Below are 21,482 nucleotides of genomic sequence, written 5' to 3'. Positions count from 1 at the left end.
TGTTTAGCCCCACACAGAGCATGAATGCAGAGCAAGCTGTGCTGTGTATGTGCATGGTTTGCACACTGTGATGGCAAGCAAACGTGCAGCAGCTTTTCAAAAGAAACCACAGCGCTATAGTTGAGTTATAAAATTATTGGAGGGGCTTAGCATTGAAAAAAGGAGAGATGTGCCCAGGTCAGTTCTCTGCTATACATTTTGTAGGCATGGGAGAATTGCACAGTAATGGGAGTATTTTTGTGAACTGTCATTTTGTGTTTCCTCCCTTGAATCCCCTCCATCATCATCACGAGATGTTGGACAGAGGCTGTGTTTTCTCATAAAGTTCACTGAATAGTCTTTAAATTTTTCAGGAATGTATCCCTGTGAAATTAAAAGGAATAACAAATAGAAGTGATTCTGCCCTTCTTCCTAACCAAATAGGGCAGATCTACATAGCTGAGAACAACCTCTTTCAAATCAAACTCTTTGAAGTACCCCACCCTTGTGGGTTGCTTATCTGCAGCTGGATCTGAGGCATAAAGGCACTTCCATGCCTGGTTTCCTGGAGAAAGGACTCAGTTAATTTGGAAGAGCATTGGAGGTCTTGGTGTTAAACTTGTGATGGTTCAGGAGGGTGAGTTGAGAGACTCCTGACATGCAAAAGTACTTCCCCATAAGACAGTAAATTTGATAAAAAACTGATAAAATCGTGATGAATACTTTATGCTCTTGTATTGTCTTCTGAGCCTGTAGCACAGAACTGCTGGAAATGAGTCTCAGTGATGCAGCAGCTTGGATCATGTGTGAAAAACATGCACAGAGTAATTGAGTAGGCTTAAGTAATTTTCTTTCCTTATCCTAATTTATTTAAAATGAAGCAACATAAGAAACAGCAAATATAGTTGTTATTCTCGAAATTGGATTCCTAAAGAAAAGTAGATTGCCAAATCAGCACACACAAAAGCAGCATCTTTCTGAAAGGTCTGAGTCCTACATCTCTGAGTCTCTCGAGTTCTTTGCTGCAAATCTCAGACCAGCTATCTAGGCAACAAAGTATGGATATGAATAAATATGTCAACTTTCTTGTCATTGGAGATGCACAGTGCACAGCTTCTGAAACCTTCAGTTAATATTGTTAAATCTTGGTGTAAATACCTGCGCTCTGCTTCTGCCTCTTTGTTTTTTGACTGCAGTGGAACTAAATTACTTGAAACATCAGGGAATAAGGCTGTGGGTTTTTTGGTTTTTTTGTTTCACAAAATTATGTACATTCCTTATCCTGAAGTTGAAGAAAGTAATTAGTTTTAAGGAATTGACAAAAACGTATGAAATTTTCTATGCCTTTAGAGAGCAGTAAACAGGATTGCATCTGAAACATTTTCTTCTAGTAGGCAAGTGAAGGACAGCTTAATGATCTGTGGAAGGAATAAAGTAACATTTAGCGTGAAAAATGTTTATTAAATGTCATATGTTCATAAGATGAGGGAGCTATTAGCAATTCATTTAATGTTTCTGTGAGACTGGTTATATTTTACAGACCTATATTACCAAACACCCATTTGGAAATAATAGTGTGAAAATCCCTATAGTAATGTCTAAGAAACTCATAGGCTTATCCCACTTTGACAGACATTTTGTGACACTTATTTAACCAGATCAGGGTTTTTTCACCTGCAGAATACTGCAGTCAAGTGACGTATTTTACACCTATGACAAGATAATTAATCTAATTCATAAACATGGTTCCAAAAACTTTCCAGATCACATGCTTTGGAAGTAATGAATTTGCTTTTGGGGTTTTGACAGTAAATATGATTCCACTTCCCTCTCCTATTTATCTTTATGTGAGACCTTGTAGCACCATAGGTGGGAAAGAACCATTTTTGCCAATGTAGAGGTTGGCATTTCCAAAGGACTCTGCACCACCAATCATGCCAATTGCTACTGAAATTCAGGGGAAGTGCTTAATGACTGAGAGCATCTAAGTTCAATGTAGATAAATGCATTTAAACCCATTTTCCAGCGTTCCTGCAGATAAAGGCAGGTCCATCTGCAGAAGCAGCATGATGCCACTGTGCAGACCTGAAGCAGGCTTAGGAGCTGGACCAGGATTTCAGGCAGGACAAGTCTGGGCTCTGCAGGAGCCCTTGTGTTAATGAAATGACACGGATGGACAGAAGAATATATTTCTACACAGCCCAATTCTCCCAGTGTTTCCTCAGTTGTGATAGTGCTGCAATCACCTACCATGCAGTTGAGACTGTGGGACAAATGCAGTCATTGTCATATCTGCTGTGGAAGCCCAGGAAAAGAATTCAGAATTGTGTAAGTAGGTCACATAGATACATCAGTGTTTTGTTTTTGTGTGGCCCTTAGCACAATCAGAAAACCTGGTATGTGGGGTTGGTCTTTTAGATGGGAATGTAAAATGGATGTGGTGTGTAGAGCCATGAAAGGCAGGGGTGTGAAAGAAACTTTACAGGAGATATGGTAACATTAAAAAAAAAAATTGCAGTTTTTGCAATTACAGTGCTAACACGGGTTTGCTGATCTGTCAAAACTGCATAATATCAGAGAAACCTTGATTTTTCTAGGAGTATTTATCAGACTCATTGGTTATAGTAGCTTATGCTGATGTCAGTAATTGAGTAACCAGACTGTAATGTGCAATGTTTACTGCAGGCCCGCCGTGCCAGGGGAGGCTGATCTGACAGTGATCACACAGGTTTATCATTTCCCACATATATTTAGAGCAAACCTCATAAATAATCTTGTCACCATCAGCTATGAGGTCTATCAGGCAGCTTCATTTACATTTGACACTTTTCATAGAAACAGGGTTACATTTTTAGCAAATACAGTAAGAAAGCATCTCCCAGTTGTCTGAGTGGAGACAAAGTGTTTTGTGTGGACATCCTGTTTACTTGCTGGTACTCTGGGATGAATTTAAGTCCTTGTATATGTTGCACACTTGTGTTGATTTATGAATGCTAAGAAAATCAGAAAAAATATGTCTCAATATAGCAGCAGCATTTAATATCTACCTGCTTCCTCATCTCATTGCTGAAAAAATGGGTTATTCAGGGAGAAATAAAACTGCTGCCTTTGTCTGACACCTGATAATAAAAATTTTGGCCTGAATCTGATAAAACTCTTAAATACATTCTGCAGGTGCTTAATAAGCTAAAAAATATAATATCAATAGGCTACTCACTGATTTGAAATCAGACATGTTTATTTCTTCTGCTGAATTTATAGCTATAGTAGTAAAAATTAATCAGTACTGATTTGCAGTATAGTGAATATCAGTACAGATTGCTTATGTTGCTTGGTGAGACTAAGTCCTTACCGTTAATATCCAACATAGTGCCTCAAAGAGAAGTTACTTATTTTATTAGCTGCAGAGATAATTTAAGATCTTAAAAATTAATTGAAAAGAGACCAGCTTAATCCTCTGAGTCTGCATGCTGCAGGTGAGGTAAACAGTTGGAGTTTCCAAGTTATCTTGAACCTGAACATGGGAGCATTGCTATTATTTGTTTGCAGAAGCTTGAAACAGTCTTTCCACTCCTGCAATAAAAATCACAGCCACGGGCTTTAGTCATTCAAAGGAAAAGAAAATCAATAGTTTATTCCATTATTCAGCACTGTGTATAATTTGTATAACAAGAGGTTTTGATGGATGTTTTTCAAGTTTTCCTTGGTTATGGAATTGATAATGGGTGAGGGGATCCGATGCACCCCTCCTAGGCTATGTTATAAATCTTTCCACAGCCATGAAAATACAGCAAGCCTAGGGTTTTTTCCTTCCTTTGTATTTTTTTTCTTTATAAATAAGTGGATAAAGTAATTAACCTTTAGATTTCGTCCTAAGTATTTACTTCTGTACATTGAGGAGTTCAAGGACTTAACTGCATCTATGCAAATTGGGAGTGTAAATGTTCTTTCGTTGCTTACACTGAGAATCTAGCAGATTGTGAAATTTCTTTTTGTTATCATTTCTTTAACTGGGATTTATAATTTCATCAAAAACACACCAAGTATCTTTTTAGGGACGTATGGATGTATGATTTTCATTATTGTGTCTAGACATAGATGGAGCAAATATTCTGTATACTTACTTTTACACCAGTTAACATGTAGTGAATAGCCTACCTCTTGCCAGGGAAATTTTTAATCTGGAACAATTTTAGTAGTCGTGCTTATCAGAGAGGGTAAAAGGAAGGTCCTGGTATTAGCTGATTCAAGATCATTCTCAGGATTTAGTTTGATCTATTTTTAAATGTCTCAGAGATGAGAGTTTCTGCCATGTGTTTCAGTGAAGATATTTTAAAAATGAGTAGTTGAATTAATTTGATTTTATGACTCTGATTCTCCTGAACACCTTCAATCAGTTTTCAAACCCCACCAAACATTTTGAAGAGTACTTTTGTGTAAATTAATTACGGAAACTAATTATTAGAATGTCTCTGAAGCAAACAGCAATATCAAATGTTGTGCTCTTTAGTAACTGAGATTTTAAAATACATTATTACATGCTGCTGCTTTTTCTTATTGATATTTAAAAAAAGCCCAACGAAACAACCAAACTCCAAGAGCATTGGTCAGTTTGCCCGCGAGGAGAGAACGTAGAGGCAATGAACCCTTCCTACTGAAGAGACAAATGCCTTGTCCCATTACTCTGTGTGCTCACATGCAAAATAAATAATATGCTTCAAAGAAACCCTATAGTTTCATATATATATAAATATATCAGTAACTGATTATGGTTTTTGCTTCATTAGATATACAAATAGGCTGATAACCACGTGCTGCCAAACATCATAAAGCACAATGGATGAGTGAGCAGCAGTTTATCTTTAGGCAGTGTCCTCATCTAGCTGCTTTATGAATGGAAGGATTTTCCTTTATTTCAGACCAAGTTTTATCGGTCTAATATTAAAAGCAAAATTTAGTTTTGTTCCTTCCAGACAGATAATCTGTTCAGAGTACTTGAGCTGTCCCAAGGTAGCTCCCAGCATATTATCATGTTGCATTTTGTGGTCAAGACAATCATCTACCAAGGACAATTTAATAACTCTTACGAGTTTATTTGAAACAATAAATTTCATTTGCAGAGGAAAATACCTTGCTGTTGCTCTGATTTCCTAAAGGTGTCTTTATGACAAAGTCAGCTTGTCCTTAGAAAAGGTTAAAATGTCTGTAGAGGTTTATAATGGGTACTTCCATGTCCATGGTTTTTCAGTTAGATTTACATGTTGAGTTTATAGTTCTGTTCGTAGTGTTAATATGTTAGTGTAAAGACTAAGAAAAAAGCTGCAGCAAACCACAATCCAGACACAAGGCACTATGTTGTTCTGTGGAGCACTAATAAATTAATCCATTAGTGACTGCAAATTTATTTTCTCTTGTCCTCGTTATCAAGTATTCACAGGTGTGTTTGTATTTAGACAGTCTAAATTAAAAGGGCTTTAATACTAGCAACACATTACCATAGTGCCAAGACCATAAGGCACAGTATTTTTCCCACATCAACATGAAAATGGAGAAATCCTGATAAAATAAAAAATAAAAGTGAATAGTCTTCCTATCTAAGAAATATATTAGTTTCTAAGAACATAGCAATACCAGAAAGAAAGAAGAAACCATAACAACAAAAATAAAATACAGTCACATTATTTGGTTAATGACCCCATCTTGTGGAGCAGCACCCACGCTTCAGCACATTTATAGCTCTCATATGCCTTTTTTTTTTTTTTTTAAACCAGAGTCCATTTCTTGACAGTGAATTACTTGGCATTGCACTTGCTGTGTCCAGGGAAGTGCTCTGCAGGCAGTTCATCATTTGTGCACCGGGGCTGTACAGCAATAGAACAGTCCTTTGTCACACCATGAATTGCCAGGGTCAATACTTCACATTTTAGTGTTTGGTTCAGTCTCAGGTCAGCACCACAGCTCACATCCCCCACCAGCCCTGCTGGTTATTTCCTGCTGCTGTGTGTCTCTCACATGGATCTGCTGGGAGAGTTTCTTGCTGTTGTTAAGGGGGGACAAAGCCATCTCCAAAGCTGGAGCTTGCAGAGTTGATGATTTGCAGCTCAGCCGTGCAAGTGAGAGCATTCACTGGGCTGGTGCCTGGTCATAACCAGTGCCAGCGTGTGCTGATCTGCCAGAGTTACCATTTCCTTGTCTTCTGCTCCCAAAGAGCTGCTCACAGAGCTTGTTGAGCTACTACTTGATTGGCAGCTTGGATATTTTATTGTAAAGGTTTATCCCACTGGACATCCTTTTATCGTAATCTGGGGAAATCAGCTTTGTCAGCAATATATATTATGCTGGTTGCTGAAGTTGTATGCACGTGAGATATGAAAAATAAATCACCTGACATGTTTCCAGCCTTTCCAGCTGAACATGTTTCCCAGGAAGGCTCCATATATCCTCGATTCTCACCTAAGTATGAGACACTAAAATATGAACTGAAATGCCTTTTTTCATCTTTTTAAAGGAAAGGTATTTTTTGTATCTACTTTTTGATGAACTTGTTTTTAACCATGTTGGTGAACTCAAAGGGAGAATTGTAGGTTGCAAATGGAAAACAAGTGGAGAAGGTGTATAGCCAAGTTAGGAAAAGATTTTTTTTCAGCTGTTCTACATAGATTTAAGATGATACTATATGATCTTCCTCCAAGTGTCAATATCTTTAGTTCTTTGGAGACCAGATTATGGTGCTTTGATCTCTGCTATCGTGTTTTAAAGTAAAGAATTTTCAACTGCATTTTGATCTGGTTTACAGAAGGATGCAAAGGTGTGAATTGCATGTCGATAACGTTTGCAGATTTCACAGGTACAAAAAATTAGATGGGGAAAAAAGCTAAAATCTCTGTAAATATGTTTGATGCACTTTTGATGCTTTTATAAAAATAACATTCTTATAAAGATTTACATTCCTGTCAGATGTATTAGGGATGTTTGTACATGATATTTGTATGTGAGTGCAAGAATACAGATAATTATGTAGAATACATACATGTATGGTTTTGAGTTACGTATTTTCAAAAGGAAAAATTCATTTGTCACTAAACTTGCATAATGTGCCTTCCCTAACACCCTGCTAACGTGGTATTTATGCCATATACCATCATGTTGTGTTCTTTGCTTTTGAAGTGCGTGAAAATAAAACGTGGAGTTTATCAGGTGTTCCGTAGATTTGTATGCTAAGTGAGCTAAGCAAGCTGATGCTCTGTGTCTTCTCCTGAGTGGATTGAAAGGGTGCAAAAGGTGAAGAATTCCCAGCATTTTCAACAGAAACCCAAATATTCCATGATGTTGTCACAGGTACCAGAGTTGGCAATAAAATGAAGTGTTTAAACTAACTGTTGGGTTATGTTGGAAAATCTTCTAGCTTTGCTATGTAGTTCTTAGAGGACTTGAGTTCATTATGTAAAAAAAAAGAGCCCTGAAATGTTTAGGAGTCTATGTGGTAATTCAGTCAATATTCTAAAAGCATTAAGATTTTTGCTTCACTTTGAGCTGTCTTGAAATTATTGCATCCTGTCTGTGTGATGACCAAGTTTGGGAGCGTGGTTTCCCTTTCCTGTTGTCAGATTTTGTTGTGCAGCAGAGACCAGGTAGGAGTCACGTTGGGTGCAAGCGTGGCTGCTGTGCTGAGGTCAGAGCTGCCAAACTCAGTGAAAACCTTCCATTCATCTCTTCAGGCTTTGGTCCCTGTCAGAGAAAATGAAGGAAAACCTTGTCTAACTAAGGACAATGGTTAGCAGGTTGAGAGAGGAGTTTCTTGAGGATGGGAAAATGAAATCCCTTTAAGTAGCTGCCTTGAACATAAAGTCAAATATAAAGGCATTAATTTTCTACCCCAAATGCACGTCCCTTCAGGTGACAGCTGAGTGCCCTAAATTCCACTTTAGGATTGCCTTTGAGGGGTCAGAGTTGTGCCTTTGTTTTGGACCTGTACCCACCCAGTGGGCCCTGACCCCACCCTGTTCTGCAGCACTGCCATATTAAGATTAATTTATGTTTTAATCTGTTTCTAACATTTCTGTTTCTTCTCTCTTTTTTCTTTTACATGCTTTCATGAGTATAGCAGACCATTTAGGGATTGAATTCATGGGTAAGTGTTAATTTCTCTTCCTTTCAATTGCTCAGATTTATCTTGTTTCCTTAGTCCAAAGAACATGGAAGTTAATGGGAAGATTCCCATGACCTCCACAACTCTGTTTTGGATTGGGTTCCTTTTATACTTGCCAATTGTATTTGAGATTATATGAAGGTTTAATTTTTTCTCTTGTCCACTGCTATGAATCTTAAAACCTACATAATGATGTTTTAGTATTTCATTGGTATTTAATGAAACATAACATAAAGGTTATGTGACCATATAATCTTGAGGAATAGTATTTTATATGTGATTTTAGGGTAGAGTTACTAACTTTTTCATGCAGAGGAAAGTAAATTTTAAATCAGATATTTTTTCTTTTGTTAAGAATTTGTTGGTAATTGCAATATTAATAAGGTTTAATAAGAAACATCTTGTTAAAGATAACTCTCTCAAATCAGAGAAATACTTTTAAGAAGAGAGTCAGAGATCCATCCTTCTATGAAAAAAAGTTAAATTGGTTAGAAAAAAGCTAAAAATGGAGTGAATAATTTCTCCTTACAATTTTGGAAAGGAAGATAAAGTTCTGTTGGCTCAGCTGCAGCTCTGTGATGTGTTCATAGCCTCATGGAATGACAGGCTTAACAGATCACCTCTCAGCTGGTGATCTTGTGACTTGAGGAAGCTGAGATACATCTCTAACAGAGTTAGTGGTCCTTTGTGTAAGAACAGCTTGCATAAACCATTAAATATGAATGAAAACACTGTAATAAAAAGCATGCAATTTCCCATTGAAGTCACAAAACAATTTCTTCTAATATGCTCTTTCCCTGTGCTAAGTTTTACTTGATTTTTTTAGATTTTATAATTAAGAGCCTTATAACCTATTGATTTTAAGTTCCAACGTGGGGATTTTGTTGACCACTTAAGCATAAATTGCCAAGAGCCCAATAAGGTGATGAATATTAACTGCACAGCAGGCTGCAGGAGCAAGAGGAGAGCAGCAGGTTCAGGGATTTTTGTCCTACTGCTTTTGGATTTGTGCCAATCCTAGGGCACTGTTCTCTCTAGGGGACTGGTTCATGAGGCCCAGAAGTTTTGTGTTTCACTTCACTTTATGTGAGGCTTGTAAATTGCCAGTGGAATCAATGCAAGTGTCTTCAAAGACTTAGTGGACAAGCACAGCTGAGGAATGGTTACTTGAAAGGCTCTGCATATATCCTGCTTTTCCTACTTGACTTAAATTGTGAGCAGCAGTCTTGAGGCGTACAAGTTGAAGGACAAGCATATATGTAAAAGAGGATAAGGAGTATAGGTATATGGGATGCTTTGAGTGAACCTTTCTGTAAGAAGCAGGACAGTCTAACCCAAGAGGCAAAGCTGAATTTTATTTTGTTTTGAGACTTTAAATTTCCTTTATTTTTTTTAAGACATCTCTTTAAGGCATGAACTAAAGCCAATCCCTGAAATCTTGGCTCAGAATAGTCCTCTCATTTGAGTAGCTCTCAGATTTTTTTATTTAATATTGGAGCAGATCCTGATGGCATAAAAATTAATGAAATCTTGTGTCTCAAGCCTGAAAATATTATGACAGCAGCTTAAAATGAGGCTTGAAGTTGTTTTCTCTGGGCTAGAAAAAAGCAAGTTCTGGAATCATATGCAGAAGTGAAATGCTTGTGCTTCTTAAATCCTCTTCTGGTCTTCATGAAGATTTACTTAGGAAATGAAAGCATGCATGGAATCATTGCTGTACCTGTAGCAAATCCACAGCCTGTGCACAGAGAGTTCAGGTGACAATATGCTCATCAAATTAGGGACACTCCTGTAAAAGCCTCTATGATGAATTTACTTCTGGACTGTAGAAAATAATGACAATTAGTCCAAAGAGTGTTTTCTTACTAGAAAAAACCAACAATGTAGAGACAGTGCTGAACTTGCTTTGTTTGTATGTAATCCAGAGAACACTCTTGTTTTCATTGCATTTGTGGGCTGAGTTGCCTTAGAAATTCCATTTTCATCGTCATCTTACAGAAATTTTGTTTGAAAACCATGTAAACCACGTAACTTGGATTGCCAGGGCCAGCTGAATTCCTTCCACAGTAGACAAAGCTGAAACCTCATGTCAGTGGGAACACCTGTCTGTAGAGGTGTCCAAAGGAAAGATGAAGTGTGCACTGAAACTGCACACCTACCTGCTTTAGTGTACCTTTGCCAAGGAAGGTAGATAAGTGCAGTCATTTCTTTTTTTTTTTCTTTTGCTAGACTCTCAGGGATCAGTGAATGGTATATACATAGCCAGTCCTTTTACTGTCCTGTTAGGGAGCTGTGGTCCATGAATTAATCTGTGGATCCTGCTGTGAACCAGTTGGTACTGTTTTGCCCCACGAGCTCCTGTGGCAGCCCATACCAGTGCTCAGTAAAGGCAGTGTCTGTTGCTTTTAGTACTTTGGGAACAAGAATTATGCATTCAGTTGATGTACCACACTGAATTTTGTGTTAACCTTGCTGATGGTCTCACACCCCCTTTCCTGTCTGGGTGTTGTCAGGTTTGCATTCCATAGAATATTCAAAATTCCAAAACTTGAATACCTGTTACTTTAATATTGCTGCTGATATTGATCTACCCTGTCTGTTTCTTTGTATGGATAGCAGAGACAAAGGCAGCCAGATTGATGTGGCAAATCTGTTTTAAAATGATGCAAATGTAGCAATTAATGTATGGCTCTGATGTACTCATGGGCAGCACCACCTGCATTAAATGAAAGCCGAGTGTGTGGTCAAGGGACGCTATGTCCAATAAATAAATTGTGGATTGAAGTATCATCATCAGTGGTCCAGCTTTATGAAACTTCTGGTGATAAAGAAATGGTTTATACTTTCTAGTACATCAAATTAAAAAAAATAGTCTTGTGTCTGATTGTCACTTGATTTGATATCCATCTCTGATGCCGTCTCCTGGACAGGCTTTGGGCAAGGTCTTTTAATCTGTCTGTGCTTCAGATTTTCAGTTGCAGTAAGTTTTTTCAGGCTTTCTGAATTTAGATTCCTCAGGTCTCAGGGGGCTATCTTTCAGTACCACAGAAACTATTTCTTCCTTGTGAGAGGGTGCAGACTTGGCTGTGTCCTCTCCCCTCCTTGCACAGGAGCAGAGCGGCATGAGGAGAGCACCGAGCAGCTCACCTGGTCTGCTTTTGGTGTCTCACCAAGGAGGATACAAGCAATTTGATTCACATTTCCAACACAAAAGTAAGGAAAAGTTGTCACCATGGTCCTACAAACTGGAAACATATGAGTTGCATTAATCCTGTGTCAATGGGAAGCAGGCTGGTGGTTGGTAATGCGTATGCGAGCAAGAGAGATTGTTAAAAAAAAATCCAAACAAAAGAAGCAGCTGTTATACTTTTAAACAATGAAAAAACTAAGTGATTTATCATTAGCATTAGAGAGCATGGGGATACAAGTATCTACAGCTTATAATGATTTTTTGACCCAAGTGGTTAACTGCACTTCAAGGCTGAATGGTTTACCTTTCTGGTGAAAATTTTGTTGTGGAGGGCAAATATCTGTGACAGCAAACATGGTCACTTTGGAGCAGCTGAAAGCTGTTGTGGAGACTGGCCTGGTGCATGTTCTCCCAGCTGCAGGGTGAAATCTTTGCCTGAGAGTCATCTGTGAATGTTCTGAGCTGCAAGCCAGTGCCTGAGACAAGGAGTTGCCTTTTCAAATCATTTCTTACACTGAGGATAAGTAGGGTTAAGGTGTGCTGAGGCATGAAACACAAAGGTGAGTATTAAAATAACCTGCTACAACACAGGAACAAACACAACTGTTTCAGCAATTTGCTTACACCACCTACTCTGATGACCCAGAATGATGATCTTTTATGCTGTAACAGTAATTTATGGTGGATACAACTGGAAGTAAAATGCTCCAATAAAGTGCAACAGCCCCTGCAGTTTTTGATGGAAATACAGACATAACATGAAGTAGTCTTTATCCTTGGGCTGCTTACCAGTTAACCCAGTATCAGTGGTGGAAACAATTTTGGTGGGATAATCTCAATCTCCCCATTCATGAATTACAGAAAACATAGCAGTTGTTATATGTAGTCACTACTTTTAATTTGTTTATTCTGAAGTCTTAAACAGAAAGTTAGTACTTTTTTCCTTAGAACTACTCATCTTTTCTGGAAAAATCAGAAGCTTCACTGAAGTCAATGGAGTATGAATGGTATATAATGCCTTCTAAGTGCTGAATCATTAAATAGCATTTAATTGAGCAGAGTAATAAAGTAGCTCAAGAATGGGATCCTATTAAACTTTATATATCTCCTTGCAATGACTACAATATGAAATGTATTCTGTTTTCTGTAGTCTGAGCAGCTGTTAACAGTGGAGAAGATGGTGCTTGCTCTATTTTCACTGTGCCTATTCTTGCTGCCTCCTCATTGAGCCAAGATGATGTAAGACTCTGGGAATACCTGCTCCAGTTAACCAGATTGACTCAGTGACCTTGTGTCACACACTGTGACTGATGCATTTTGATTTTTACAAACTGCAAAAGTTGGTTTTGCTGATGGGCAGGATAACCAATAGTGCAACAACTTAGTATCTTTCCAGTATGCCAGAAATAAAAAGGTAAAGTCCATTACACAGCTCAAAAACTGGGAACCCTCATTCTTTCCTCTGAAACTCAGTGTTTTGCAATAGCAACCAGAAAATTATAATAAATAACCAGTGTGTGCATGGATGGTCCTTGCCTTTAGTTACCATTTAGAAGCTCTTATCTGTTATAAAACCCTGTAATGCAGTCCTTACTGGAAGAGAGGATGGATGAACATTCATTGAATCACCTGACCAAAACTGTGTGTGTTCTAAAGGATCTATGTTTAAAAAATAAAGGAATCAAGTTCAGTTTTCCCTGTATTCCTTTTTAACAGTATAAAGCAGGTAGATATTTTGCTGATAGTATGGCACACTGACTATTTATGCTCCTGTTTATATATTTATGCTCCTGTTTATATATTTATGCTCCCATTTGCAGAAAATCTTATTAGAGATTCTGATCACAATCATCCCCCAGAACTATGAAACCATATCTTTCTAATAATTATGTTGTTATTAATCAATAAGCATTTAAATTATTTCATCTGTACTCTATTGGTAAATTTCTGAAGACCTAAGAAGGGCTACTCTGGTAGGCATTGATACTTGCAATGTTTTTACCATCATCACTGCTCCTTGAATCCCTTTGTTCTTCATCCTGCCTCAAATTTTCATTACCTCCTTCTGGTTTTTATCTTTTCAAACTCACTAAAGGCTTTGCTCTTGGGACCTCATCTTTCAGTTTGCCTTATGAAATACCTGTCCTTTTTAAGTATGCTGCAAAATAACAATAGCATCCTGAGGCACAAAATGGATTTAGACCCTCAGCACTTTCCATGGGATTCACTTAGCTGGGAAGAAGAGTCATTTATCATCTCTAGAGGAAAGAGATGTGAGCAGCAGAAGAGAGAGTTTTACAGGAACAGCTGATGCCTGAGTGCTATGAGAGCAAAGGATGGAGCAGGGGCTCCTCAGGGGCTGCAGGAAGCTCTGCCAGTGGTTGTACCTGTTTAGGAGAACATATCTCCTAAATTAAAGTCAGCATGCATCTGGTACTTAAGTTGCAGGCTGCCTCACAACTTGGCTCAGTTGAGGACATATGGTTCTAGTTTAGTTGAGAGGGAAAGATTTTTACCTAAATGTTTTGTAACCTATCTAATGTTTTGTAACCATCTTGGTTTGGTGCTGTCTTTACTTTTCTTGATATGCCATTTTCCAGTTTATCTGCACTTTCTGTATTGGCGGTGAACTGGGCTGGATTAACTTGCATTGTTTTTACAAGGTTTACTGTGGGGTTAACTTATGTGTGTCATTAATTGCCTTATTGTGATGCTTTATCAAAATAGTAATTCCAGAACTGAGTGGATAAAATAATTTTAATATATACAACTTACTCTGGTGACCTTCCCCAGTATTTGGTTTCTGCTGTTCTCTCTAACTGAACTCCTGCTCATTTGTGATAAAACTTACAGAAATTTTAGAAATACAAACTGATAAAAGGTGTACTGACAAGTTGAGAAAGCCAGAGCTGGTCTGGGTTTCTGTGTTTTGCTGGGGTTTGGGTTGGGAGGAGGAGAAAGTTGCATTAAGTGAGGTCTGTATCAGACTGTAAAAGGGGTTGTGCATCATCTCTAATGATACTTAAGGACTGTTATTCTGTCACTCCCAAGGTGAATGTGGACTGAGTTCCACTCTGAGCTGACTGGGGGGGCACTAATAAGGTCCAAGTGTTACCTGTGGGTTTAAAAATAAAAGGATTTGTGAAGCCTCAAAAATGGAAGTTGTGTACAAGCCTCCAGGTAAGTTTCCATGTACCTCCTCGTGCCAGGTACAAGCCTCTTCTTCATCATGCCAGCTTCAAAATCCTTGGCACCTCAGGGAGAAAGGACATGGGCTTCCAGGTTGGATTTCAGCTGAGGATACAGCATCTCATCTGCTCACAGAGGGGCTTTGCTGTGTCCTGTCTCTACATGCACATATTATGTGTGCATTCTGGTTGGGATTAGGCATGTGCCCTGGATTCCTGCACAGCTGGTGTGCCTCAGAGTCGAACACTTTCTATCATGAAATACAGGTAATTAGATGGCTTCAACACTGAGCAGACAGCTGTGTATTTAAATGTGACCTTATATCCAGTCAGTCTCGTAACCTGCATTTTGAATATGGCATTTAGGTAAAGGCTGTGCTGAGCCTGAGGAATTGTTAAAAGTGACACAACGGTATGCTAATGCAATTAGATGACTTGCAGGGCCGAGGTTTGGCCTTTGTTTGGGCTCAGGTGCACTTTAACCAGATGCAAAAATATGTAGACAGTAACTTGTACACTGCTGAAACAAGCCTAGCAGGGCAAAGGTGAGATCCACTTGTCAAAGGTGCTGCTACAGACAGCTGCCACAAGACCTGCCTGTGCCACTTCGTATTTCCAGCTGAGGGAGGACTGGGAGGAGGCTTCAAAGCAGTGAGTACCATCTGGACATGTCTGTGAGAACTTGGGATGTGTTGTTCGGGATGGGGGGGATTTGTTATTAGTAGAAGGTTGCTCACTGTGTGTTGAGGTTATCTTGACACAGGAGGAGAGGCTCCAAACACCTGATCTGCACCATGTCTGGGCAGCCACGGTGAATCAGTGCTGCTCTGCTCTTCTGCTGCTTGGAGGTGCTGCCCAGATGCCAAGTCTCATTCTGTAATGATGCAAGGATTTGGGAAGCAGAACGTAAGTACCTCCATGGATGTCCCATGGCAGTGGTGCTCTTGTAATGTGTACTACAGTTGTATAGAAAATCAAGGCTTTTGGCAGTGAACTAAATCTTTTTCTGTCCTTCCTTCTGTCCTGCCTAGAATGAGTAGCGGCGGTGTCCTGCCAGTAACTGCTGGAAGCAGAGAAGGGTAAGCAGCGTGGGGAAAATTGGCAATGTGCTGCATTGAGCACTAAGTTATTGTTTCATGCCCTGCCTTTTCTCTTCTTTTGCAGGAGCTGTAGGATATTGGCACGTGGAGAAGCACAGAGATATTCCTACTCTGGCGGACAGTTTCTAATAAAGATATTTTTATCATAATTGAAAATTGTCTCATGATCATTTCCTGTTTCAATCTGCTTTGGTTTTTCCTCATTTCAAGAGTGATTCTGCTGAAAAACACTGTCCAGTGGCCCAGGGTATCTGTTGGTATTGCTTCAGACTTAACAGCCAACAATTATCTGGGACACAAGCGTGGGCAGCGCAAGAGGAAGAGGGAAAAACAAATCCTGTGAGTGTGCAGGTGGTGTTCTTGTATGCTCAGTTCATAACAACAGTGGAAATAATCTCAAGAGTTGCTTGTAAATTGTTACATTCAGATGACAAATGGACTTCTTTGTTTACCACTGGTGGCTTTTCTTCTTTGAATGGTTAAATAAATAATCACGAGGTATTTTCATTTACCATGGATCCAGATCCTTTTGGATCATGTTCATGTAATTTGCTCACTATATTTATATCTCTTGCATCTGTCATGCTGTAATTATCATATGAATTAATATGATCTTTTTATTTTTGTGCTGAGTTAATTATGTACTACTCCATGCCTACTTTACCAAGTAAACTCTATTGTAATATAGTATTATTCTATGGTTATTTTTTACGTTTCTTGGTAATTTTGCATTTCACATTCAAATGGAAAAAAAGGGGAAATACAAAAAATAACCTGGTGATGGAGAAGCACAAAATGGGACAGTATATTAGTTCTCAGCAGAATTAACTAAAACAATTTAGGGTCTTCACCGTTTGATTGTGAAATACAAAGTAACAGGGAAGAGCCAAACAAAATTAACTAGAGCAAGCACTTTACAGAGGAGATGAAAGTCAGAGAAAAAGCAGTTTATTTGCCATTGAGAGCATTACTACTTCTATTAGTAGCTTCCCAGAGCTTGCTGTTAACTGCTAGGTGTGCAAGTTTTCCTCATTGAAATAATGACCGTAGTCACCCAAAGTTCAAGGATTTCAGTAATGCAGGGAGCACAGAGTGAAGGCAGCTGATGCATTGCCATGGGGCAGGGCTGGTGGCTGCCTGCCTAAGCCTGGCCTCCCTCGTGCTCTTCCAGCTCCTGCCAGTCCTCTGTGCCATGAGATAAAGTTCTTCAGTGCTGTAAAGACTTGAGTATCTCAGTGCAAGCCAAGAGTATTTAAAATTGATGCCTACAAAGGCTTTGGGTGTTTTCAGAGTGTTAGTTGAGTGTGTATTTTGAGAATTGTAATTGGACTTAATAAGATTACTTCTGTGTTGCTCTTTATTTCTGACTAAAACAGGTGGAAGTCAGTGGATATTTTGGTATCATGTATGTTATTTCTAACAGAGTGTGGAGAACCTGAAATCTGGATCCAGTGTGTGACTAGACTGACATATGAAGTGAGCCTGTCCTTTTCCTGATTGGCTCCAAATTGCCTAAATCTGAAAAACTAGATAAATCTCAACAGTAGTTACAAAATTGAGTATGTACAAGTAATTTGGTGCAATTGTGCAAAACTAGTAGTATCTTTGTTCCTCTCTTGAACTTCCATTCTTCTTCTCCCTACCTTTTATCTTTTGCACCTTCCTGATTGTTTTCTTCTTTTTTTTTTAATGAACTCCAGGGGACTTTCTTTTTGTGTTAGTTTCATACATCTACTGATCAATGAACTTGCTCTAAGTGTGTTCCTGTTTACAGCAGTGACTACAAATCAGTAGTATCACAAACTGCTCTATTTAGCTTTAATGGAGAGTACAGCGTGCACACACTGAAGTTTCACTCATTTGTTATCATAATGCCCTCTCCTGTTCCCACAAGTAATGCAGCATTTGAAAAATGGAAATCACAATATACACTAACTTTACCAGCTCATAAAATATGAATGCTGAGAAAATGAATACAGCAGTGTTAAATACAGTTAATCAGCTTAGAAAAACAAAAATATGTATTTATCACTATAATACGTACATGCATGGGATATTAATGAAAAATACCAGACACATCATTTTCTGTGTTTATTCTACACTGTGCTCATTACTCTCATTCAAATAATTTAAATTTACTTTCAAGATAAGGATTATTTGCTGCTGATGAGAAAAGTCTGGGTGTCTTCTGTGCCATATTTTTCTTTGAGGCTGTGAAGTAGAGTCTATGCACTGAATATAAAGCCAGCTGGGCTGGAGAATTTGGACATTACACTGGGCTGACAGAGCAGACCTTTACAATGGTTGAGCTGCAAACAGTTACACATAGTGTAACTTCTTAGGAAGTACACATATTACATTGTTAGGAAGTGTATCACAAGAATATAGGATTTCATTAAACTCAAGTCAACAACCTGCCTCAGTGAGGATGTGAGACTGGGACTTCTGCTGAATTTTGCTACCTGAAGGTTTTTAATGCTTCTGCACTTTAGGTAATGTGCTTAAGTCAAAACCAAGAAAGTGGCCTTGGTTGAGTGTTTGTTTAATGAATGATGAAGAGAAAATTACAAAGACAAGTGAATATTTTATTTGTCAGTTTTTTCTTGTGAAGCTATCTAGCATGTTTTAAAATTTTCTCTTGCCTGATGGAGTCTCTTTTCAAGGTAAGGTGGTACCAGAGCATCTCATTCTTTCAATTAGTAGTGAATCCTGTCTTGAGATGAGATGGCTCACCATTGGTGGGAGAAGGTGAGTGATCCTATAGAAACCCTATAGAACAAATCAAGTCACTTTAAATTTATTCCATAAAGTTACTTAAAGGTGAACTGGAGAGAAAAAGTAGATGCAGTTGTCTTAAATTATGCTGTTTCTTTGAAGTTAAGTAGGTATTCACATTTTTTTTCAAAAAGCTACTACTTTTAAGCACATATTCTAGTCAAGTTTTTGTTCCAAGAAAACTATGAAAAATTTAAACCTCAGGGAAAATATGGAAATTACGTTATTTATTTTTTGCTGAATGCAAGTGGTGATTTTTGAGAACTAACCTGGATGGCCAATATCTTACTTGTCAGTATTGGGTCAAAGGTTCTTACTTGATTCTGATGCAATTGATGTGGATAGAGGACAGCTGAAAGACAATTCAAATGTATGCCTTGGCACTGATGCTGCTTTATCCAACTTTTATGTCAGGAGCTGTTTCCTCAAAGGGTGAGTAATGTAATGGCATTGCCTCATTTTTTTCAAGTGATTTGTAATTTTTCCTATACCTTTTAAGACGTGTTAGTATCCATGTGTCAGCTATTTTGGTGGTTTCATTGCCTCAACACCTTTGTGGATTGGGTTTAGCATCTGTAGGCCATGAATCAGTTTGGTGAACATCCCATTCAGTCTGCTCAGCCATGCTCAGTGAAAGTCAAACAGTCCTTGTGCAAAGAAAATTCAGGATCGCCTAAAAGTCTGCAGGTATAACTCTTACTGTGGCAAATGCCGTGTGAATTCAGAATTGAAACGTGCTCCAGACACCTTACTGGATATCCAGCCTGTGTTCCTGGTGCTGGTGGTGCTAGTTTAGCAAGAATGGGACACAGTCTGTTCCCATTTGTAACTGTGACAAACATGGTGGGGAAGCTGCTCACTTTTTAAGAAGCCCATTCTCTGCCTCCCCAATCCCCAAACGATGCTCCATTTCCCTAAATCTTTCTTCAATTTGAATTTGTAGAGGTTTTTTTCTTAATAGAGCATGCTAATAAAAATTCATGAAACTAGCAGTATATGATTCACTTGTCAGGGAATCATCTTCCCATAATACCCCCTATGATGTAACATTACTTTTTCTCCCATTCTATACTCCTCATTTTATGGTGCCAAGATGTGTACCATCAATCATTTAATTTGCAATTTTTGTCATCTTTATTGCTTGCTCAATCACTTTGATACCTTCACCTTATCTTTCCTTTTTTTTGCTCTCAGTATCATAAAACTGTGGGTGCTCATGAACCTGCTTGCAAAGTCTTCTGCTCTTCAAAAGAGTCAGTCTCTCCCTGTCATTACTCGTGTCATTGTTCTTAAAAACAGCTTTTTAGCTCTTTACTTCCTCTGGGTGTTTTCCTTTCCTCTTCCATCATTTGTCAGGGCTCTTCAGCCATCTCTCACTCCCTGCTTACTTTGGTATCACCATTACTTCTGGTGTCGATGGTATCTTATTTCCCTTAAAAAAGTCTCTAATATTAATTTTTCTGAATTATTCATAAGGCCATATATGAACACCTGCATCTATTATTCAGAACTCCTTATTTCTTTTATGCTAGAGCCTAGAACCTCTTTTATAATTCAGTAATAAATGAGAGCCTTTGGTTTTTTCAGAGTTTTTGCCAACCTCGTGTATATCTCCTGTCTTTTAGTTAATTGTGCAGAGCCCTGCAGTGCAAGGAGCAACAGACTTGTTAGAATAATTTAGAGAATCCCTTCCCTCTTTGCTATCTCTGTCTTCATGCACTGGCCTCTCTGTGCAATATGTTTGAAGTGGTTTTTGGTCTAGAATAGATTATATACTAGCATACAAATCTAATTCTTTTCTCCAGTCTTTTACCTGTGAGTATTACTTAATAGTTATTGCCTTTTTACCTTTAAGGAGGTGCTAATTCATTTTTTTAAGGGTTTTTTTTTTTTTGTTTTTTTGCTTTATACCACTTAAAATGCTCCCACATGTACTCTTTTATTTATGTTCCCTGTTGTCTGTAACTTCTGTCCTCTAGAGCAGTAGTTGGTGTGCCTGTGGGTTACCTTCTTACTTAAAAAGTATTTGTAAAATGGATGTCCCAGAACCCCTGCATGATTCAAGGTGGAACCTGAAGGTCTCTAACCTGAGGCTCGAAGCAGGGTCAACTCAGGTGCCACCAGGCTGCTCAGGACTTTATCCAGATTAATCTTAAAAACCTAGGACTGCATGACTTCCCCAGGAAACCTGTTCCAGTGCTTGACTGTTCTAGTGGTAAAAGATTTTCCTTATATCTAGATAAAATGGCTCCATGTGTAATTTTTCTAGCAAAACTCTGGAATAATGTATTTTCTGCTACTTGATATTTTGTGATTCAGATACATAATTGCTTAATGATACTCAATTCTCTGCTTATTTAGAATGCCATACACTGGGTAGGTAAAAAAGAATTTAGTCTTAGTTTTGATTGTCCTATTTTTCTTGTCCTGTTGAAGCTATACTAGTCCTTATTTATTTATGTCATTTTACTGCTAGAAAAAGTATGTGATATAACTAAACTAAACTTCCCTCTGCAGCTTTGTAATTATCCAGGGCTACAGTACAGTATTTTATCAGCTTTATGCAAAAGCAAGTTCTAAAAGTAATGAGCTGCAGTCCATTGTTTTGGCTTAGATCATCACAGCCTGAAAGGCCAGGAAGTTATTCTATTCTAGACACCTTTGCTTATTTACTGTATGTTTGTGCTATCAGGAATTTCTCACCTAGTGCCTGGTTTCACATTAAATTCTGTATTTAGGCAAAAAAGTAAAGGAACAACTGGAAATATTGAGATTTCTAATGGCCACAGAGATGTGCAAAGCAGTTTAACAATCTTGTTTGATACAGCTCCCATAATGCAGCCTCCTCTTCAGAGAGCCTTTGGAAAAGAGTTACAGACTTCAGAGAATGCCATAAAAATAAGGCCTGGCTTTAACTAAACAACTTAAACACACTTTGTTCCATAAGTGCTTTTCTTAACATGCACTTTTGCAATAACCTGAAGGAGGAGCATGAACGTGAAAAGTGGTTTAACAGCCAGGATTGACTCCCACCCTCAGTTTCGAAACTCTATGAAAAAAGGGATTTTGATTGCTCTTGTGCTGCTTTCCTTTCTAAGGTT

The 21,482-nt window shown here is 38.3% G+C and overlaps 1 protein-coding gene across 1 annotated transcript in view; it reads left to right on the top strand.

The window, feature by feature from the left end:
• Nucleotides 1-21,482, top strand: part of NRG3 (neuregulin 3) — a gene marked incomplete at both ends in the record, with an annotated part of 331,529 nt that overhangs the window by 263,304 nt on the left and 46,743 nt on the right. The window contains one exon of the mRNA XM_084210340.1: nucleotides 8,084-8,110. Coding sequence (XP_084066466.1) covers nucleotides 8,084-8,110 — 27 coding nt within the window. The remainder of the gene's footprint in view (nucleotides 1-8,083; nucleotides 8,111-21,482) is intronic.

This window comes from Fringilla coelebs (assembly GCF_963513975.1).
Source record: "Fringilla coelebs genome assembly, chromosome: 8".
Classification (NCBI taxonomy): domain Eukaryota; kingdom Metazoa; phylum Chordata; class Aves; order Passeriformes; family Fringillidae; genus Fringilla; species Fringilla coelebs.
This window is presented reverse-complemented; position numbering and strand designations above follow the sequence as displayed.